General features: G+C 42.9%; 1 protein-coding gene across 2 annotated transcripts in view; it reads left to right on the top strand.

Moving 5' to 3' along the window:
• The window catches only part of SH3RF3 (SH3 domain containing ring finger 3), a 368,285-nt gene that overhangs the window by 291,789 nt on the left and 52,645 nt on the right, over positions 1–23,851 (top strand). For both annotated transcript variants that reach the window (XM_045077593.1, XM_004764328.3), the window contains exons 6-8: positions 1,288–1,458; positions 3,774–4,021; positions 22,153–22,487. In XM_045077593.1, coding sequence (XP_044933528.1) covers positions 1,288–1,458; positions 3,774–4,021; positions 22,153–22,487 — 754 coding nt within the window. The remainder of the gene's footprint in view (positions 1–1,287; positions 1,459–3,773; positions 4,022–22,152; positions 22,488–23,851) is intronic.

Below are 23,851 nucleotides of genomic sequence, written 5' to 3'. Positions count from 1 at the left end.
AGGGTCGGGATTTGGGGGGGGGGGTCAGCTTTTATGTTGTTTCACCTTATTTGACTTTATGCTAGGGAGAGAACATCTTTACAAGTTCTCATTCTTTGTAGCATGTTCCTTTGCCGGACTCTGAGACTTCAGGAGGCCTCCTTTCTTCTTGCTTGAACCCTAGTGAGTCATTCCCATTTCTGTATTCACCTCCTGAGAGGTGACCTCTCCCAGGTTCAGGAGAGTGCTCTGGGTGGCCTTACTGAGATCCCCAGACCTGAGACCCCATGGCCCTGGGAGGGGTGAATATGCCCACCAAGCCGTCCGTCCTGGGAGGAGACCTGAGAGATGACACTTCTTTAAAATTCATCTGCTGTTTCTCATTGGGCTGAAGTCTCACCAGCTTTTCCCCTGGATCTTGTGAGCAACATGGTTGCCTGATACCATTCTCTCCATCAATTTAAAATCATTTCCCCAAGATCCCAAACTAAGTGCCCTGTGGGGTTGGATATTGAGGTATCATGAGGTATGTGACAAAAGAGGCATCCTCCAGGATCATGCGCTAACTTACAGGCACAGCTTCTAAACCCTAGGCCAGGATTTACACCACTGAGTTTGTTCTTGGTTTGTCTTCAAATAGGCTTAAGAGAAAAGTAGAATTTAAATGATAAGTCATGGCACAAATATTGCAAGGAAGGATGCAACCAAGAATTCCCTAACTAGACTGCCTTTTCTTTAAAAAGGCTTTTGGGGTCTCCTCTAGCTCAGACTGTCAATGAACCAGGCAGGTAAGCCAGGGTCTAGTTAGATAAAATGAGGAAAATCCAGCCCTAACCTTGGATGGTTCATTATTGGTTTTCCCTAGAGTTTTCTCTGGCTGGGGGCATCAGGCTTTAGAAGGTGGGATCCAAAGACTTGTGATCTAGTTCTGGCCCATCCTCCAGGACTTTGGATGAATCACACAGGCTCACTGAGCTGTTGGACGAGAGGCTGGCGCTGAGAGCCTGCCTGCCCCGGTCAGCCAACACAGGGCTCTAGGAGTACAAGGCCCTGCTTGTACCTCTCAGGACCTGGTTCTTTAGATGGGCAATCAGAGTGCTGGGTCCTCCCCCTTCCCTGTGCCACTGTAGTGATTTATCATGAAGAGTAGGTCAGGCACGGTGGGTACAAGCCCTGTAGGAATCAGCTTTTCCTTTTGGGGGGACTCATCCAAAGATGAGCCTAGCTGTGACCTAGGTGATGCCAGATGGCATATGCCCATTTCTGTGAGCCATCATTTATTCCTTGGCCCCATTCTTCTTCCCATAGGTACCTGGCGCTCTATGCTTACAAGCCCCAGAAGAACGACGAGCTGGAGCTGCGGAAGGGCGAGATGTACCGTGTCCTAGAGAAGTGTCAGGATGGCTGGTTCAAGGGGACATCCCTCAGGACTGGGCTTTCTGGGGTGTTCCCAGGAAACTACGTGACACCCGTCTCCAGGTGAGGCTGGTGTCGCTGCCCAGGAGAGGAGGACGCACACCCACCACGTTCTCCTGCACCAGGTTACCACCTGGAGAGCACGCTGTGGCCTGAGCAAGCCAAAAACCACACAGTCCAGAAGTCAGCAAGGGCTCCCCTGCCCACAGCGTTTGGCCACATGAGCTCAGAGTTCCCCTTGGGTGAGGGTTCCACATGGCAAGCTTTTCCCCTTATGAATTAGATTTTGCTTGTCATTCCCTCAGCAGACATGGCTATGAGGGGAGAAGATGGGAGGAGAATGAGCTGGAGTCGGGGCAATGGCACTAAATGGCAATGGAAGTTCTCTCAAGAGAGTGAGCTCTCCAGTGTGTGTGTGTGCGCATGTCCCTGTCCTGTCCCATGTGAGTACAGCTGGGGTGTGTGTGTGTGTGTGAGAGAGAGAGAGAGAGAGTGAGAGAGAGAGATACATGTAAATCTGTTCTGCATAAAACACACGTATGCATACACACAAAGGAAAAACATTCTCAAAAGCTAACAAGTGTTATTGAGTGATGGCATTAGGAGTAATTAAAAATGTTCTTCTTTCCTATTTTTGCAAATTTCCTGTTGTATTATTTTTGTAAAACAAAATATAATTTTAAAAGTTTGCTCAAGAAGTTCTCTGAAGTTGCCTGAGAATTTCCCGCTAAGAGGAGGGGTTGACTGCTGATTTTATTCACCCGTCTCCCTTGCGGAAACCATTCACGGGCAGAACTCTGGGTTACCTACAGCACAAGAACATCAGCTGAAGACATGGCCCCTAGGTTTCTGCTCACTCTGGGACAAGACTGACAGGAATACAATTAAATAATGCCTAGACTTGCACTGATGACTCGACTGATTCATACTTTTCAAAGCACCCCGAGGAGTGGTGCTGGCCCTGTGATGGGCTTCCTTGTATGTCATCGGACCCTTGCTAGAAAGGCCCATAATTTGTGAGTCTGCTTTGTTCAAGCTTTACAGTTTGTTTCCTAGGGTAAAAGTGAGTTCAATAGGTAACAGATATGATTAAAAAAAAAAATCAGTGGTGCAGTCACTTGAGCATACGACTCTTGGTTTTGGCTCAGATCATGATCTCAGGGTCATGAGTTCGAACCCCGTGTCAGGCTCCATGCTCAGCGCATAGTCTGCTCGAGATTCTCTCTCCTTCTCCCTCTGCCCCTCCCACTCATTCCCTCTCTCTCAAATAAATAAATCTTTTAAAATCGTCATGGTTTTGGCTGGTCCACTGATAAGGTGCCTTGCTACAGGTGAATTTCAGGGTAATTCTAGGGGCTGAGAAAGGAAGGCTCTGCCTGTGGTTCCTGGACAGCTGAGTCCTTTTCCAGGAAGCTCTTCTTCCCATGGTGGTTCTTCAGAAACCCTGATTTAGTGGGGCACAGCCCATCCCTGACTAAAGTTTTGGTCCAACGGTACCAAGCCGCACGGGATACAGCTCCCTGACCTGGTGAAGCACCTGGCAGTACCTCTTCTCATGCTCCCATGGCTTCTGGTGTCTCATGACTAAGACTCTGAGAGCACAGAAGGGGACTTTACCCAGCTCTTGGACAAATGGGAGACATTTGATCCCTAAAACTGAACCCACAGAAACTTCCAAGTCCCCATATTCTGCTGTGTGGGGCATACTCACCACCAGTGCACAAATTTGCAGCATGGAGGTCAAAGGGCTACAACCTATTTTCAGAGTTGTTGTGTTCCTCTTCCATTTCTTAAATGCTGGAAACTGGTTTCATCTGGAAACCTGGTGTGAAAGGGCATCTATTTCTGTTATGAACTACACGTTCCCTGACATCTGTCAGCAGGACGTGGTCTACACCCTTTCCCAAAGGCTGGCGGAAATGAGAAGGCGGCCATGTCTGGAGGGGAATGGGTTCTTGCCACTGCTTCCCACCATGTGCCAGATACGTCCAAGCTTTGTGGGATGTGGCTGAGTCATCCACTCTTTCTGGATGTGTGTGGAGACAGACACAGCTATTTATTAGAATGAATCAGGGCAGTAGCTCTGCTACAAAATACTTGAATGGTATTGATTTTTAGGGTTCTTTGGGTGTTTATTACCTATTTACATTGAAAATTTGCCCCCATGAAGGTTTCATAAAGGTAGCTCCGCTGCCAGGCTTGAGCTCTGGGCATCCTTTACCTACAGGATTCTCTCGGCATTGTTTTAGTATTTGTGCCCTGGGTTATGTGGCCTTCATCTTTCAAAGCCAGGAGGTAGGAGTGGACCTTTATTAATGGCTTGTATTGTATGGTTTCCTCTGTGACCTCACCTGAACGATTCTGTTTTATTTCCTCAGGGCTCCTGTAGGAGGGGCTGGGCCACCCCGGAATAATGTCATTGGAGGTTCTCCGCTGGCCAAAGGGATGGCCACAACCATCCACCCAGGTGGTGGAAGTCTGAGCAGCCCAGCCACTGCCATAAGGCCGTCCCTTCCCCTCACCACACCCCAGGCCCAGCACCAGATAGCCTCTCCCCCGATGGCCACTTGCCTGCGGCACACAGCCCAGCCCGCCACCAGCCAAGCCCGGGGCACTGTCCCCACAGGTATGTGCTGCCCCTGAGGTCTCACTCTGTAGGAAAATTTAACAAGGGGTTCTCATGAGAAACTTGTTGACCCAGGTTTCAAGCTGTCCATGATGGGCAAGTTATATTTGCCTATCATGATCATAAGCTTTTGCTAATCGCCAGGAAATACATTAACTTATATTACCCTGTCTGGGCAACTGAAATGGATTAGAGAATTCTCAAATATTGATACACTTCATTGTAGCAAGAGGACTGCATGGACCCCTAGGACTAACCCACTGACACCAGTATGTGGGCCTATTGCACAGGCCCTCCACATGCCGGGCACTGAGGTGCTCCCCAGCTAGGCAACTGCTCACCAGACGGAGCCAGCATGCTCCTCCTCGGGAAGGCTTTGAGGCTGGAAGCAATGATGGTCATTGACCCTTCATGTTTAGGCCAGCTTTATCAATAGCCAGGCTGACATAGTTAAGGGGAAATCCAGTTGATCCGAGGACAGTGTGAGATGTAGAGAAATTATGGGGTGGATCTTACAGGCATAAAGAAGATCAGCACGTCTGGCTTGGTAGCTTAGCCCTGAGATATTAGGAACTGCTGAAGTGTGGCTCATGGCACCCCTCAGAACCCACACCAGTCGCATTCCCAGACTGTGGAGCCAGTGACGATGTCGCTGATGTAGCGCAGGAACCCAGGACAGTGAGCTGTGAATTAAAATGCTAGAATTCCAGCTCCAGCCCCAAGCTTACTCTCAGAAATCATCTCTCTTCTCCTCAGAGTAAGGCTTAAAGGACAAAAAGTGTTGTACTCTCTGGAGCAATAAAATACACAATTTCTTTTAAGAAACTAGCCGGCCAGGAGATGGCCCATTAGAAGTGCTCCAGGAGGCACCTTCTCAAGTGTGAAAAGTCAAGATAATACTTAGCACAGCAGGGGCCATATTTTCTCCCAAGTGATGGCTGATGGGACTAGAGGGTAGGAGGATGATGTCCGCCTGCCCATCTGTGCTGGGGAAGTTGGCCTGCACATTCCCATGCTGCCGCTGGTCCGGGCTTGCATACGACAGCAAGGACTTCTGAGACCATTCAGGTGTCCTGGAATGTGACATGATCATCCTGAGTGTTTTAGAGGACCACTTCCATCAGCATGCTCACTGACAAAACAGGACCCTGTTCCTGCTCTAAGCTCCCACACACTGGCAGAAAGGCAATGTTGCCAGGCAGGGAGGCTTTGAGTGCTGGTGGAGGAGAGTCCAGTGTGGAACATTGGTGATGGGGGAAGATTGGGAGAGCCTCCTCAGAGGAGGTTGATCCCAGACTAAACAGCAAAGTAACACTCGGGTCGGGGAACAAGGAAGGGCACCATTTGAAGCAGGAAGAAGGAAAGGAGTAGTCAAACAAGTGACAGAAAGCGTGTCTTAAGCTCGCAGCAGTTCAGTGAAGACAGAGTGAACACAGGTCTGGCTGAAGGCATGAGCTTGAGACCTGTGTTTGGAGGCTGAACTGCCATTGGTTTTGCTTGCTTCAGTTTCTCCCTCTGTAAAATGGCACTTACCTCTGGGGCATTGTGTGAGGACTGTCTTCCGTGGCATATCGAGTGTGTATTCAGTACATGTAGCTATTTCTATTCTTCTGTTAGAGAAGAAGAATATCACTGCAGCACTCAGTGCATGAAAGTCCAAAAAGTAAAAATAAATTATTATGAAGAATCTAGGGGGTTGAATTCTCTCATGAAAGCCATGGGAACCCATTGAGGGATTTTACACAAGAGGGACAGCACTTTATCAAATACCATCATGCACGGTAGGGAGGAAGAATTGGTGTGGGGCAGCCCAAAACTGGGAGCCATTAGAATGGTATTGCTGTCCCTGTGTGACAGGTCAGAGGGGCCCAGACCCAAGGAATGGGGCTTCCGAATTGAGACGAATGACAGGATATTTAGGAGGCAGAATGGTTATGACTTGGAAATGGGCTGATGCTCAGGGAAACCAAGGAACCAAGTCCACTTGCCAGGGTTTCTGTGTCAATGACTGGGAGAATGACAATGGCATCCCTGGTCTGGAAGATACCACCAGGAACTAGTTTATGGTGGAAGACAGTGATGTGACTTTGCTGAGTACAATGCGCTAGTCATGCTGTGGCCCCCATGCTGATTTGCATCCCTGTCCTTACGTGGGGCTGGTATCCCTTGTGTGAATCTCGCCTCGCCATGATAGAAGGTTGATCCTGCTGGTTCAGCTCACCTTGTAGTAAGTGCAGACACGTGACCCAGATGCTGGGAATAGACATGTGACCTAATTGCTGGGAATAGGCATACCTGCATGTGATGTGACTTCCATTCAGAAGCGGCCATTCATGAGGGCCATTGTAGATCCTTTTTGGGAGAGAAGGTAGTGGTGAAACAACTAGCTTTTCAGGGGGCAACAGGGTGGACATCTGGTGGTGTCAGGTGCCGGTCATCAGTGGGTATAGATAAAATTCTGGTGTGTAGGGCTTAGTCATCAGTGCATTCAAGGTAAACTTCTGGTGTCTAATACCCAGTCATCTGTGGGTGCAGGGTGGGCTTCTGGTGTCCATTGCCCGGTCATCAGTATGTCCAGACTCATTCTGGATAGTGTCCATTTCCTGTGGCGATGGGATCTGCACCAGGGAGGCCTCATGGGTGGGCTTGGCACTGATAGAGTGTCCAAGAATGACTGTGCCATTCCAGAGACTCTTTAAGTGCCTAATAGTCTTTCATATATGTCTCTTTTGCTTGTATTAGCCAAGAATGAGTTATGTTTTTGCAACTCTGGCCCACAGAGAACTAGTTATCTTTATAGTACAAGAGTTCTGCAACAATATTATCTGGTGCCAGCCATCTTGCCCCCAACAATGACCTCCCTAATGAGCCATGCTTGTAGCATGGCTGAAGTTATTTTGGTGGTATTTATTGGTAGCCTCTAGCTAGATATACAGCCACTGTAGTGGCCAAGTGATTAAGTGAGCCCACAGCAGGGCTTCCTGAGTGGTTTTCCATAACTGGGTCAGAAGTACCCAAGATCCTGACCTCATTGCCTCATTGACCCTTGGAGCAATCAGGCAGGACCTGGGGCAGATGAAGTCCCAGGTCAGGTTCCAACTCATCGATTCACCCCAGTGTGCCACATGCACGATATGTGTACCACAATTTGGAGAGGTTGGGCAACCCAGGTCTTCACTGGGAGTGAATATTCCAGCACAGTAGCCCTGGGTTATCTGCACAAAATGCCAGAATGATGGCCTTTCTAAACCATGCCTTGATAGCAACTTTCCCAGTTCAAAGAAGAAAATGAGACCTGCCAGTTATTTCTCCCTCTATGGAATAGCAAGCAGAATTGAAAGAAATTGGCATGGCCAGGGGCAGTACAACGTTTCATCTCAGTCATTGATCACCATAGTAACCACCATGGTGTGACAAGCATTCTCTTCCATCAGTCTAATTTTACATATGGGAAGAGTGAGGCTCAGGATGTTTAAAACAGCTTTCCCAATGCATTCCAACCTCATGCTTATCCCCACACTCTTGCTGTCATAGTCAAGTTAAAGAATGGCTCCTACCATATCATATCAGTAAATTAAATGCCACTGAGTTCCCATAGCATTTTCCACTTCATTCTGCATTTAGAGAGGAAAAAAAAAAACATACTGTTGACAGTACAAGTAATGGATTGTTCACTGCAGTAATTGCCCATTTCAGCAGACCCCAACCCAGGCAGTTGAGAGGCGTTTCATCAATGTTCTCATCTTGAGCCAAAGTCAGGCAGTTTGACAAAGGCTTAATTGCATTGGCCATAGCATCCAATATGATTTGTTCTGCTTGATTAATGTAACTCCTTTTTCCAAGGGCAGAGCTCTCCCTGTGAAGTGCCAGTGTCCACACATCCTCATATGGGTATTTAGCAGGGCCAAGAGACTTGCCCAGCCATTTATTCAACAGCAAAAAAAAGAAAGAAAAAAGAGTGAGCGAGCAAGCAAATCACTGAAAAAAAGGTAGATACTCTGCTAGGCCCTGGAAATGCAGAGAAGAATCACATAACCTCCAGTTCTACATTCAGTTATAGAGAATGACAAGAAAACAAATTCTTGCAATAGAGTTTGAAAAGCACTGTAGCAGAGGTATTGAGAGGGTAATAAGAAAGCATGGAGGAGAGATATGTAACTCAGATTGGGGAGGAAAATGAGAGAGTGAAAAATTTTCAAGAGGTGATGATTTTGCCTTGATTCTTAAAGTGCAAATAGGAACTATCTGAGCAGACAGAGCACAAAGAGAGTTCTAGCAGAAGTACTAGCAAGGACAAGGACATGGCAATGAGAAATACCGGAGTTTCTATTTTGGGTAACTTTATTTATTTTGCTGTGACTGAAACAAAAGGCATGGAAGGAGAAGACCAGGGTGTTGGTGACAATTTCTCTGCAGAGGTAAAATTTAATTTTTGGTCTCAAGGCTGGCATGCAGCAGGGTGGAAGCATGAGGAAAGCTCCAAAGCTGGCAGAGGACTAGTGCACTTGAAAACTGAGATGAAGTCAGGGTGGAAGGATGAAGAAAGGAGAGGATGAATGCCACTGGCAAAGCTGAAAGGTAAACAGGGGAAGATCATGGAGGTTCCTTTAAACTATGTTGTGCAATTTTGGTTTATATCCTAAGGGACACATCAGAGGGGTTAAATAATAGATATAGTTGGATTTTTATGTCTAAAGGATAAAGCTGGGCTTCTACTTATGACCAGCCTAAAATAATGAGGGCAGGATTTATCAACCTGCCAGAAACAGTTTAAAAGAACAACAGTTTGCAAGATGCCAAACAATGGAAAACCAAGGAAAGTGATCCATGAGAATAGGAAACGAGGAGTTGAGCCCCAGCTTACTGGCTGGAGAGAGGTTCCAGACTTTGGCACAGGGAGGAGTAACAAAGTGGAGCACAGTGAGCTTCCAGATGTGAGGATGTGATGTGAGAGTCTGGATGATCGAAGTGGCTGGAGTTTGAAGGACAGAGCCTTGAGAGGAGAAGGCTGCACAGAAAGAAAACCCCAGAGGATTCAGGGTCTCCTCTTGAGAAGTAGACCAAGGAGTAATCAACATATATCTATGAGGAAACTGTGCGAATCCAGGGAAACTATGAGAGAAAGGATCAGTGCTGTCAGTGCCCACCATTCACAAAGTGCTGGAAATAGTACCACCACCCAGATGAAAAAAATGTTCCACCACCCAGATGAAAAAAAAAAAAAAACTGTTCACAGAACATTGAGTACTCTATGCAGAAGGGCTCTGCCTCAGTCCCTAGATAAACCACTGCCCTAGTCCTACCCAACTAGTCTTTTTTTTTTTTAAGATTTTATTTATTTATTTGACAGAGATCATAAGTAGGCAGAGAGGCAGACAGAAGGAAAGAGAAGAAGGGAAGCAGGCTCCCTGCTGAGCAGAAAGCCTGATGTGGGGCTCGATCCCAGGACCCTGAGATTATGACCCAAGCCGAAGGCAGAGGCTTTAACCCACTGACCCACCCAGGTGCCCCTCTACCCAACTAGTCTTAAAAGAAGACTCAAAAAGATTGAACTGTTTCCAACTCATTTAACTGTGATGGAGAACTGACTTTAAGAGTCTTCAAGACTGCAAAAAGGAAGAGTTGATGGGGCTGCAAAAATATCCAGTTCTCAACAACATAAAAATAACAATGTCTGATAGTAGTAAAAAATTCCTAGGCACACAAAGGAAAATATGACCCATAATGATGAGGTCAACCAGTCAGAACTAATCCAGTTGTTAGAATTAGCATATAAAGGTAAAAACAGATATTATAATTGCATTTATTATTATGTGCTCAATAAGTATAAAATACTCAGAAAATTAAGTAGAAATATGGAAGATGTTTTAAAAACCCAAGTCAAATGCTAGAAATAGAAACTACAGTGTGTGAGATCAAGAATACAGCAGATAGAATTAATGGCAGATTAGACATTGCTAAAGAAAATATTAGTGAACTTGAAGATGTAGCAATAGGAGCTATGAAAAATGAAACACAAATATAAAAGAGAACTTCTTAAAATGAGCATCAGTGATCAGTGGCAATGTCACATGGCCTAATATATGTGTAATTAGAGTCTCCAAAGTAGAGGAGTGAAAGGTGAAACAGAAAAATTATTTGAGAAATAATAGATCAGATTGTTCTAAATTTGACGAAAACTACAAACTCATAGATCAAAGATAGCTGGTGGGCCCCAAGCACGAAAAACGGGGAAAACTACACCAAGGCAAATTACAATCAAATTGTACAAAATCTGTAATAAAATCTTCAAAAAACAACAAGGGAAATATAATAGATAAAGTAGGAAAAAATAAGGACGACAGTATATTTCTTGTCAGAAACTCTTAAGTGAGAAAATAGTGGAGTAGTAGAAAGAAAGAAAGAAATCTGCCAAGATAGCATTCTATACCCAGCAAAAGTTTCTTTCAAAATGAAAGCAAAATAATCATTCTTTTTTTTTTAAATTTGTTTTTTATTTATTTTCAGCAAAACAGTATTCATTATTTTGGAACCACACCCAGTGCTCCATGCAATTCGTGCCCTCTATAATACCCACCACCTGGTACCCCGACCTCCCATCCCCTGCCCCTTCAAAACCCTCAGATTGTTTTTCAGAGTCCATAGTCTCTCAGGGTTCACCTCCCCTTCCAATTTCCCGCAACTCCCTTCTCTTCTTATAGTAAAGCTAAAAGATTTCATTACCAACAGACCACACTATGAAAAATATTAAACAAATTTCTTTAGGAAGAAGGAAAATAGTATCAGATGGAAATGTGGATCTGTAAAAGGGAGTGAAAGATGCAAGGAATGATAACTGCATATATAAATATATAACTTTTACTGACTATTTAAATATCTTTAATCTATAGCAAATGAAACAAAAATAAAAACAATGTAGTTTCTCATTTAAAATACATGTACCCCACTGGTTATAGCAGCAATGTCCACAACAGCCAAAATATGGAAAGAGCCTAAATGCCCATCAACAGATGAATTTAAATAGAATGGGTAAAGATGCAGTGTGTGTGTGTTTGTGTGTGTGTGTGTACATACACACATATGTGTGTGTGTATGCATGTATGTATGTATGTATACATGCGCATACATGTACATACAATGGAATATTACTCAGTCATCAAAAAGAATGAAATCCTGCCATTTGCAATGACAGAGATGGAACTAGAGGTTATTATGCTAAGCAAAATAAGTAAGTCAGAGAATGACAAATACAATATGATTTCATGCATATGTGGAATTTTTTTAAAGATTTTATTTGTTTATTTGATACAGATAGAGATCACAAGTAGACAGAGAAGCAGGCAGAGAGAGGGGGGAAGCAGGTTCCCCGCTGAGCAGAGAGCCTGACACGGGGCTCGATCCCAGGCCCACAAGATCCTGACCTGAGCTGAAGGCAGAGGCTTAACCCACTGAGCCACCCAGGCACCCCGCATATGTGGAATTTAAGAAATAAAACAAATGAACATAAGGGAAAGGGAGAAAAATAAAATAAGATGAAAATTGAGAGGAAGGCAAGCCAGAAGAGATGCTAATCTAGGACACAAACTGAGGGTTGCTAGAGAGAAGATGGGTGGGGAGAGGGGTAACTGGGAGATGGGCAGTAAGGAGGGAACTTGATGGAATGAGTACTAGGTGTTATATGCAACTGATGAATCACTAAATTCTACCCCAGTAACTAATAATATGGTATATGTTAAATAAAGTAAACTTCAATAAAGAAGTAAAATTAAAATTAAAATGTATAATGGCAAATGTACCATTTGGGGTGCATTTGGACGTTGGGAATAGAAAAATATACTATTATACTATACTATTATAAATTATTATACTATTATAAGTATGCTCTTATACTATGTGTGAAGAGTTATGGAGTCACTTGTAGGTAGACTATGATAAATTAAAGATGTAAGCAAGCACTAAATATCAAAACAGAATTACAGCAATAAGCTAACAAAGGAGGTAAGATGGAATCACAAAAACTTCTAATTAATCCAAAAGAAGGCATAAAAAGAGAGGAAAGGAAATGAAGAATGCATGAATAAAATGGTAAACATGTAATAAAGTGTAGGTTTAATCCTGGTCATAAAAATAAATATAAATGGTCTAAACAACTTTAAAGAGAATGCAGAGATTGTCAAGTATTATTTTTTAAAAAGATGAAACTTAACCATATGCTGTGAACAGGAAACATATTTTAATACTTTAAATACAAAAACAAAAGTAAAAATAGTAAAGAAAGGATCAAGATATACGGTTGATTCTCATTATCCACAGTAGCTACGCTGTATAAAGTTTTCATGGACACTATATTAGTGAACACTAAACTATTACTCCTAAGTGAAATACATGCATGTATATCTCACAGAGACTATAATCTTAAATACTAAAAATAAGTCATTCTGGTAGATTCTATTTCTTTTACAAAAGAGAAAATAAGGTTCAGAAGGGACTGCCCAAGGCCACCCCATTAACATGTGAAAAGCAGGGTTCAAGCCTGTCCAGTCAGTCCCAGAGCTGGAGCATCTTGCACTGCCCTGCCCTTTCCCCTCCCATCTCTGTCCCTGGGCTTCTTTGCATGAACTTAAACAAGAAGGAAGAACATCATTTTATTGCACCTCAGCTGGGAAAATGTGTCAGCAACTCCAGTTTTTTGCTAGTAGGAGCATGTCCGTGAATGACCACAAAAGCACCACAGGTATTGCTTTGGGAGTTAAAAATCAATCGTAGCTAGTAGGTGAATTTGCACAGATAGAATCTATGGATAATGAGGATCAAATGTACCGTGCTAATACTACTAAAAAGAAATCTGAAATGGTGATATTAATATCAGAGTACAATTTAGAACAAAGAATATTATTACTATATGAATGGCAATTTCATAATGATTAAGGGGTCAGTGTGTCAAGAAGACTAAATATTTATGCCCAAATAACAGAACTTCAAAATATATAAGCAGTTACTGGTAGAGCTGCAAGGAGAAATAAATAGACTAATCCACAATTAGAGTCAAAACTTTCAATACTTCTCTCAATGACTGGCAGAACGAGTACAGAGAATATTGGTAAGAATATAGAACATTTTAGCAAGGTGTAACTGATTTGACTTAACATTTATGGAGTGCTACACCAACAGCAAAATACACATTCTTTTCAAGTGAACACAGAACATTTACCAACATAGACCACATATTGGGCCATAATATTTAAATCTAGATAAATTTAAAGGTATTTAAGTCTCACATATTATATTCCCTGACTACAATACAGATGAATTAGACATTAATAACATAGAGATATTCCTAAATATTTGAAACTAAATAGCACACACACTTAAACCATGGATGAAAGAAGAAATCAAAAAGGATTTTAAAAAGTGTTTTGAACTGAATGAAAATGAAAATACAGCGTATAAACACTGAACACAGATGGTAGGGAAAAGTAGAGCTCAAATCGGTCACCTCAGTTTTACTTTAAGAAACTAGAAAAAAAGAGCAAAGGAAGCTAAAAGAAGCAGAAAAAAGTCAGTGCAGAAATAAATGAAATAGAAAACAGAAAAATAATAGAGAAAATCAATGAAAGTGAACTTGTTTCGTTGAGATCTGTAATAAAATTGGTAAGCATCAAGACAGAGAAATAAAGAATAGAGAGACCACACAAATTATCAATACCAGGAATAATAGATTTTATGGAATAATAAGGGATTATTATTTTACTTCCGATTTTACAGAATATAAGGTATTATAAAAAATTATACCAATAAACTCAATGTATTAGACAAAACATAAATATCTTAAAAAACAGAAATTAATATACTTAATAAACAATAAATAACCTGAATAGGCCTATGTCTATTAAAATTGAAGTAGAAATTGAATTAGTTAAAAACTTTCCACAAAGAAATCTCCAAGCCTGAGTGGCTTCATTGTTAAATTATACCTAATGGCTAAGGGAAAAAATACAACAATTCCATTGAAACACTTCCAGAAAATTGAAGGGAGAATATTTCCTAGCTCTTTCTATAAGGTTTACTCTACCCTCATACCCAAACCAGACAAAGGCACTGAAGGAAAATAAAACTACAACTACAGCTATCAACTGTCAACTACAAACTACAACTATCAACTGTAAACACAGATGTAAAAACTCTAAACAAAATTTTAGCAGTCAATTATAGTAATAAATAAAAAGGATAATACATCATGACCAAGTAGAGTTTCTCTTAGGAATTCAAGGTTTGACTTGCATTTAACAGTCAATATAATTTATTGTATTAACAAACCTAAAGAATAAAAATAATATGATCAATTTAATAGATGTGGAATTTTTTTTTTTTTTTTTTTTTTTTTACAAAATCCAGCACACGTTCCTGATTACAAACTGTCAGAAAATGAGAAAATAGAAGTAAGCTGCTTGACCTGATAATGGGCATCTATGAAAACCACAGCTAACCTCAGACTTAATAGTGAGAGACTGAAAGCTTTCCCCCTGAGATCAGGATTAAACAGGGATATCCACTCGTGCCACTTCTATTCAGTATTGTACTGTAAGTTCTAGACAGAGCAGTTAGTTAAGAAAAAGATATAAAAAGCATGCAGATTGGAAAGGAGGGAGTAAAATTGTGGCGTCTATTTGCATGTAATATGATCTTGAATATAGAAAGCCCTGGAGAATCCACACTAACCAAAAGAGCTTTCTTTATAGTTAATAAATGAGTGCAGCAAGGTTGCAGGATCCAAGATTAATATACAGTATCAATTACACTTTTACATATTAGCAGTGAATAATTAGAAATTGATGTTTTAAAAACTGATAGTAATTTTAGTAAGAACAAATGTAATTTAGGTGATAAAAGAAGAGGAAGACCTGTCCACTGAAAATTACCAAATATTGCTAAGAGAAATTGAATAAGACTGAAATAAGTAGAGCAGTATATTTTATTCTTAAGTAAGAAGACTTAATATTGTTAAGGGCTCTATTCTCCAAAAATTTACCTAAAGATTCAATGGAATACCAAATTCCATTGGTAAAATGTTGATCCCACTCAACTTTTTTGTAGAGATTAGAAATCTATTTCTCAAATTCATTTAGACATGTAAAGAACCTAAAATAGCTGAAACAAACGTGAAAAGAAAACAAAGTTGGAAGACTAACACTGATTTCAAGATTTAAGGTTATTGGGACACCTGGGTGGTGGCTCAGTTGGTTAAGCAACAGCCTTCAGCTCAGGTCATGATCCCAGAGTCCCTGGATGGAGTCCCACATCCGGCTCCCTACTTGGTGGGAAGTCTGCTTCTCCCTCTGACCTCTCATCTCTCATGCTCTCTCTCTCTCTCTCTGTCTCTCATGCTAAATAAATAAAATTTATATTTATTCTCTCTCTCAAATAAATAAATAAAATCTTTTAAAAAAGACATAAGGTTACAGTAATCAAGTCCATGTGATATTGGTGTAAAGATGAGCAACTAGATCTGTGGATACTTTTTTCTGAAAACAGAACTGTCCATTAAGTTTGCTGACAGGTTGATCCTGTTCAGAGAATATATGATGGAATGAAAGCGAGAAACCATATTTCCGAGAAGTGACTGAGAACCGAGTGAAGGATTCCTGAATACTATGGGATAGTGAGTTCATGTGGAAATCCCCTATTATCTCTGTTTTAAACACAGATCTCTTTGTTTTTAAATTTTTGAAAAGTCAACTCTATGGATAGAAACAAAATGGAACACATGATAGCAAGTAGGATGGCTTAGTGGGATGAAAAGCAGGCAGTATTAGCTGACTTTCAGTTCCTGCAAGAGAAAATGGACAGGAAGTCTCTGGTGAGTATCAGGGGACCAGAGCCACATGCAATGGTTTAAACAGCTGCGGTCTCTTCCATTTTTGGGGAATGGTTGGTACTGAGCTGCTGCCTGGGGTATAGGAAAAGAGAGAGAAGGCCATCTTGACATGGAGCTGAGTTCAGCTATGGCCTGAGGACCAGAGCCCAAACCATCCAGCTACACCTGGTTCTGAGAGGAGGTCGCAGAGGACCATGCAGAAGCAGTGACCAAGGGGCACTTGGGTGGCTCAGTGGGTTGAGACTCTGCCTTCGGCTTGGGTCATGATCTCAGGGTCCTGGGATTGAACCCTGCATTGGGCTCTCTGCTCAGTGGGGGGCCTGCTTCCCCCTATCTCTCTGCCTGCCTCTCTGCCTACTTGTGATCTCTCTCTCTCTCTCTGTCAAATAAATAAATAAAATCTTAAAAAAAAAAAAAGCAGTGACAAGGCTACAATGACAATAAGATAGTTGTGCTCAAAAGGAACTTGCACATGGAAATCTTGAAGCACAAAGGAAACACTAAGGCAAAAAAGATAGCCAATAAACTGAGGAAATGGGAGAGAAATAAGAGAGCAATCTGAAAAAGACTTTGCTATCAGTATATTTAAGATCCTCTAGGGGTGCCTGGCTAGCTCAGTCAGAGAGCATCTGATTCTTAATCCTGGAGTCATGAGTTCAAGTCCCACATTGGGCATGGGGCCTAGTTAAAAAATAAAAATAAATAAAAATAAAATATAAAAAAATACAATAAAATACAAAATAAAAGATCCTCTAAAAGGGAAAAGAAAGAATAACATCTACTTCCCCCGCCTTCCCCAAGAAAGAAAGAAAAAAACAGGGTGTTATAAAGGGGAAAAATTGGATGGATAGCTATGAATCAGAAACTGATGGGTATGAAAAAGAACCAACTTGAAATTTTGGAAAGGGAAAAATAGATTTATTTAAATACAGAATCTCTACAGGTACCATGAACTCTAGCCTGAACACAGTTGAAGATGGAAATTGGTGACACTAGAAAGCTGTAGAGGGAGTGTATCCAGAGCACAGAGCAGAGATGAAAACTGCCATGAGAGCAAATACAGATGGTGCAAAGAACTGAATGAAAAGTAAGAAAGAACCAATGCAGACACTATTTCAAGAATACTAGGTATAAAGTAAAACCGAAAAAGGAGGTACTGACCAAAAAAAGGACTGTTTTTGAAATGGGAGCTATAACTTGGTTAGTAAATTAACAGGAGGAAAGTTATTGGAGATACTTAATACAGGCAAGAAGGGAAGAGCCAGAAGAAAGGATCAAGATGAGTGTGACGGGTAGACCTCTTGGGACCCTTTGTCCTTGAAACTGGAGCGCAGGGTGGGTCTAGATGTGGATGAGTTAAGAGAGGAGCTAGCCTGGCCTGAAGTTTGGGGAGTTGCGAATGTTCCATTTCATCCATGAAATGGGAAGTGATCAACTTGAGAGTAAGAAAAGGGCAACGTAAACCTGGGGGCATCATGTTGCCTGATTTCAAGCTTTATTACAAAACTGTGATCACCAAGGCAGCATGGTCCTGGCACAAAAACAACACATAGACCAATGGAACAGAGTAGAGAGCACAGATATGGACCCTCAACTCTATGGTCAAATAATCTTTGACAAAGCAGGAAAAATATCCAGTGGAGAAAAGACAGTCTCTTCAATAAATGGTGCTGGGAAAATTGGACAGCTATGTGTAGAAGAATGAAACCCGGCCATTCTCTTACACCGTACACAAAGATAAACTCAAAATGGATGAAAGACCTCAATGTGAGACAGGAATCCATCAAAACCTAGAGGAGAACATAGGCAGTAACTTCAACATCAGCCACAGAAACTTCTTTCAAGACATGTCTCCAAAGGCAAAGGAAACAAAAGCAAAAATGAACTTTGGGGACTTCATCAAGACAAGAAGCTTCTGCACAGCAAAGGAAACAGTCAACAAAACAAAGAGGCAACCCACAGAATGGGAGAAGATATTTGCAAATGACAGTATAGACAAAGGGATGATATCCAAGATCTATAAAGAACACCTCAAACGCAACACCCAAAAAACAGATAATCATTTCAAAAAATGGGGAGAAGACATGAACAGACACTTCTCCAAAGAAGATATACAAATGGCTAGCAGACAACATGAAAAAATGTTCATCATCATTAGCCATCAGAGAAATTCAAATCAAAACCTCATTGAGAGGGGCACCTGGGTGGCTCAGTGCGTTAAGCCTCTGCCTTCGCCTCAGATCATGAGCTCAGGGTCCTGGGATCGAGCCCTGCATCGGGCTCTCTGCTCAGGGGAGAGCTTGCTTCCCCCCTTCTCTCTCTGCCTGCCTCTGCCTACTTGTGATCTTGGTCTATCAAATAAATAAATAAAATCTTTAAAAAACAAACAAACAAATCCTCATTGAGATACCACCTAGTGAGAATGACCAAAATTAACAAGACAGGAAACAACAAATGTTGGAGAGGTTGTGGAGAAAGGGGAACCCTCTTACACTGTTGGTGGAAATGCACGTTGGTGCAGACACTTTGGAAAACTGTGGAGATTCCCCAAGAAATTAAATATAGAGCTACCCTATGACCCTGCAATTGCACTACTGGGTATTTACCACAGAGATACCGATGTAGTGAAAAGAAGGGCCATATGTACTCCAGTGTTTAAAGCAGCAATGTCCACAATAGCCAAACTGTGGAAAGAGCCAAGATGCCCTGCAACAGATGAATGGATAAAGAAGATGTGGTCCATATATACAACGGAATATTATGCCTCCATTAGAAAGGATGAATACCCAACTTTTGCATCAACATGGATGGGACTGGAGGAGATTATGCTGAGTGAAATAAGTCAAGCAGAGAAAGTCAATTATCATATGGTTTCACTTACTTGTGGAGCATAAGGAATAATATAGAGGACATTGGGAAAAGGAAAGGAAAAGTAAATTGGGGGAAATTGGAGTGGGTGATGAACTATGAGAGACTGTGGACCCTCAGAAAGAAACTGAGGGTTTTAGAGGGGAGGGGGTAGGGGGATGGGTGAGCCTGGTATGGGCATTAAGGAGGCACGTATTGCATGGAGTGCTTGGTGTTGTATGTAAACAATCTTGGAACACTGCATCAAAAACTAATATATTTTATGGTGACTAACATGACACAATTAAAAATAAAAGAAAAGAGCAACATTGATGGTAAAGTAGATCATTATTCATATGGTTTCACTTACTTGTGGAGCATAAGGAATAATATAGAGGACATTGGGAAAAGGAAAGGAAAAGTAAATTGGGGGAAATTGGAGTGGGTGATGAACTATGAGAGACTGTGGACCCTCAGAAAGAAACTGAGGGTTTTAGAGGGGAGGGGGTAGGGGGATGGGTGAGCCTGGTAGTGGGCATTAAGGAGGCACGTATTGCATGGAGTGCTTGGTGTTGTATGTAAACAATCTTGGAACACTGCATCAAAAACTAATATATTTTATGGTGACTAACATGACACAATTAAAAATAAAAGAAAAGAGCAACATTGATGGTAAAGTAGATCATTATTCATTCAACTACTCTTTATAGAAAGCACATGTGGGATGATGTAGTGATGAACTGAGTGAGGTCCAATAGTATTTAGGCACTCCACAGTTGCTGAAGCACGCCAAAGATTCATAAAGGAGAGGTAGAGGGGAACAGAGACTATGGAGTAAGAACATTTTCTCAGACTGCCTGCCTCTGTGAGGCAGGTTGCTTTGGTATTGCTAACCAGTAGGATGATCAGAGTGAGAGCAGTCCAGGTCAGTCCAAGGTTGGGTGGCACAGGGTGGGTGATCCCGAGGATAAATCCCCCCTGGGGATCAGTGGAATCCCACATTCTTCTACCAGCCAGCCTGCTCCTCTTTCTCCCGGAGGATTTTTATCTTCTCCAGTGGTTCAATTCTGTAAAATCTGGAGAAATATTTTAATTGAGGTTTTCTTTTCTCAAAGTCCTGTTCATTCATTCAAGAAATTTATTAAGCACCTGCTGCATGCTGGGCAGCAGTCCAGCTGTTCAGAATAGATCTGTGAACTCTACAGCAAGTGGAGCTCCCTCGTGGAGCTAGCTCAGCTTGTAGTGGGGGCAGATAGGCAGGGAACAGTGAACACACGATGAAGAGGGTATCCTACAGGTGGGTAAGAGCAGATAGTGTGGTGGGAGGAGAGGGAAATTGAAGCAGAGCAAGAGGGGCTGGGATTGCAGAGTGGCACTCTGCACTGCTCAGTGGGTTGGCAAAAACAGAGCTCTCTAGGAGGGCAGTGTCTGAGATGACTGAAGCAGGCCAGGGGACGTGTGACTCTGGGGAAGAGGGTTCTGTGCCATAGCCTCTGAGGTGAGAGAGAGCCTGTGTTGGGAGAACAGCCAAGAGGCTGGAGTGGCTGGGGGGAGGAGCAAGGGAGAAAACAGGGGAGCATGTCAAAGAGATTGCCTGGCAGGCAGGCTTAGAACTTTCTGGAACACCCTCTCCTCTTTTGCACTGGGTTTGGCAGGGTGATGTGGCAGGCACGTGGAAGCCAGCCAGAGGTAGAGGGGAGTGGTATGGGACTCAGCCGAAGAATCTGGAGCAGCCCCTGCAGGCTTTTGAGCCCAAGAGATTGCTCTTGCCTGGCCCAACTGCCAATTCTCATTCCAGGGCTGGGGGGCTGGGGTGAAGGAGAGTTCAGACAGCTGGAGAGAGGCAGACAAATGGCCCCAGGAGCACTATCCAAGTCACGGGTTACCTCGGGCTGATTGAGTGACCGCAGTGGGTTCATTGATCTGCAGTTGATTAACCTGGTCTTTTGAAACTTGGGGCCACATTCAGTGACGATTCAAACCCACCCCAAACCCTGAATACTTCAAAAACCGTAAATCAGCCTTTATTTATTTCACCTCCTAGAAATAGGCCGCAGCCAGAGTCCCAGAGTCCCGTAGAACCCAGGATCACATAATTAGATCTCACCAGCTCTTCCCACACAGCACTGTCAGAGGGAAGAGGCCTGGCTTGCTTGTGAAGGGGCTTTGGTTTGTCATGCCGAGTTACAGGGAAATGCTCTGAGGATTTATGAGTAGGTTATCTATTTAAGGCATATTTAGTGGCTGAGAATATTGTTTTGTTTCATGACGTGTATTTTTTTCATGTTGCAAAGTCACAAATGCCATGAATTCTGGTGGTGGGAAATAAGGACAGTGTGAGGTGTAATTCTTCTCTGGGGGACGGTGCAAAAATGATGTGATCTGAGTTGTCTAATGTGGCATGAAGTGACATGGGCTGCCACATGCCCTTTGGGTCACCAGCCCAGGCCACAAGTCACCATCCCTCTGGTGTGGCTCACTCTGTTGCTCAGTATGTTTCTTCTGTGATTAGTAAGGAGACAATTCTTCAAAATCACTAATGTGAGTTGCAGCAAGATTCATTTTAATTCAGTGTTGTGTTTAGAAGGAACTTGTGTTTTCACATGGTGGGTTGTTACCAATGTTAGGCCTTCAGAACCTTACCATCCTTAGGAAGCATTTTTGCTGGCAGTAGGGGCCAGAGTCGTCATTGTGAGGTTCCTGTTCTATAAATCCAGGAACTGTTGCTTCGGGGTGCGGGCAAGGCAATGGCCACAGGCAGGTCGCAGTGAGAGGGGTGACGGCTTACCTCAAGACTGCAGCTGCCTTCCTCCTATGACTTTCACCAGCTAAAGCTGCCACACGTGCTCAGCCTGAGCTCGGCTGGCTCTAATACCAAGTGTGAACAGGGGACCGGGTTACAGTTCTGGGGTTGAGACCAACCAGAGTCAAGCTGTCAGCAGTGATCACCTTAGAGGGAGAGGGGTCTAATAATCCCCAGGCATCTTAGGGCTTCTTCAGGATTCTGTCACAGGCTTTACTTTTATGAACATTTTCCACAAAGATGTTATAAGAGAACTTGTGCGTGTATTAGTTCATCACAGCAGAGGAAACCAGTTAGAAGGCTTCATGGGAACCTAGGAATATGCCCATGCTTGTGGCAACTTTGGAAAAGATGTTTTCTTTTTTGTGAGGGTCAGCTGTTTTGAAGGTGAGCTGTTTTGTGCCATGGCAGGGCTCAGGAGATGGGATGTGTTTCCCTGGTCACCCGGGCTCAGTCTCTCTCCTGTGGAGAGTGGCTGGGTGTGGAGTGACCACAGAGAGAGGCTGTGAGCCCTGGGAGAAGGCTGAGGAAAGAGTCGGTGGAGACTACATTGCAGTATCAAAACTAACCTCGCAACCCTACTCTCTCTCCAACCCCATGCTCCAGCTGCCCACTCCTCAGCCCAGGCCCAGGACCGACCAACTGCCACCGTGTCGCCCCTGCGCACCCAGAACTCCCCATCCCGCCTGCCCGCCGCCAGCCTCAGGCCTCACTCGGTGGTGTCCCCACAGCATGTGCACCAGCCCCCCATGCAGACAGTCATCGGAGCCCAGTGCCCCCGACCAGCCATTCCGCTTACATCTGCAGCGTCTGCCGTCACACCTCCCAACGTCAGTGCTGCCAACCTCAACGGGGAGGCTGGAGGGGGGTCTGTCAGTGGCTTGTCATCGTCCAGCCCCACCAACACCGGATGCAAACCAGATGAGAAGAAAAATGAAAAGGTAAGTGGCCTTTCTGAGCGAGCCCTGGCTGTGGCCCAGCATTATTGTAACTCTTTGGTACCAGACACCAATGACATTTTATAAAATTAAGGCGTGAATTAGGGCCCCAAGTTCTTGCCCTCAGATGCCTCAGGCCTGTGACAGAGATGGAGGCCAAACAAGCAAAGCAGCTTTCCTCGGAGTGGAATTCAGGTAGGCCTCAGGTTCAAGTAGGGCTAACCTGAGCCCAGATAGACCTTTTATGCAAATCAGAGAAAAAGTGTCATTTCCTCAGAATGCTTTAATTCTGTCTGTTGGGAAGTCACTGTAATATGCTCATTTTGTTAGAACAAGATACTGATTGCCAGGTACCAGGATATTATAATAATAAATATACAGATCTACTTATATACAAAGTGAACAGCTTCCCTTCCTTTCAATGTGTCATCCTTGTGCAGTGTACAACCTGTTCAACCACGTGGGAAAGGCTGTTTTCTGAGGAGAAACAAGAGTGGATGCTGGAATGACAGTTAATGTAGATAGCACTTTCAGCTATTCTTTTGTGAAGGAAATTGGGCTTATTCACAAAAGTCCAGTGGGCTTGCCTCTGTTACTACCCAGCTAGACACTGGATTTAGTCAGTGTTAGAATCAGATTTCTAAATCAGTGCTGCCCAATAAAAGTATAATTCAAGCTACCTATCTAATTTAAAATCTTCTAGTAGCCACATTTTTAATAAATTAAAAGAATTTTAAAAATAAAATTAAAAAGTAAAATTCATTTTAATGGTATAATCTATTAAACCCAATATCTAAAAATTTTATCATTTCAACATGTAATCTATATAAGAAAAATGTTGATGAGGTATTTTACTATTTTTTTACATTCAGTCTTTAAAACCCAGGGAGACATCTGCAATGCTCACAGGTGACTGCCTTGCCCACTATTGTCCTGCTGCATGTCTAGCTGGGACCCACATGTCTAGCTGGGAGCTCCTCTCTTCATTGCCTTGCTGTATGAAAAATGTATTCTCATTCCCTCTTGGCTTTACAACAGGCTGTGGATCTTTTAGAACCTTTCTATATAAAACCAGTCTCTTTTTTTTTTAAAAGATTTTATTTATTTATTAGACACAGACAGAGAGAGCACAAGCAGGGGGAGCAGCAGAGGGAAAGGGAAAAGCAGACTCCTCGCTGAGCAGTTAGCCTGATATGGGGCTCGATCCCAGAACCCTGGGATAATAACCTGAGTTGAAGACAGACGCTTAACAACTGAGCCACCCAGATGCCCTTAAAACCAGTCTTCCAATGAGTGTGTGCTAGCCAGAGTTGGGGTGAACCCTGCAACACAGAATGGTATATTCAAGGCAAGGATAGCCACTCCTG

The sequence above is a fragment of the Mustela putorius genome, unplaced genomic scaffold (genome assembly GCF_011764305.1).
Source record: "Mustela putorius furo isolate JIRA1106 unplaced genomic scaffold, ASM1176430v1.1 tig00000224_pilon_pilon_pilon, whole genome shotgun sequence".
Lineage (NCBI taxonomy): Eukaryota > Metazoa > Chordata > Mammalia > Carnivora > Mustelidae > Mustela > Mustela putorius.
Note: the sequence above shows the minus strand (reverse complement) of the source record. Positions and strands in the feature narration are given on the sequence as shown.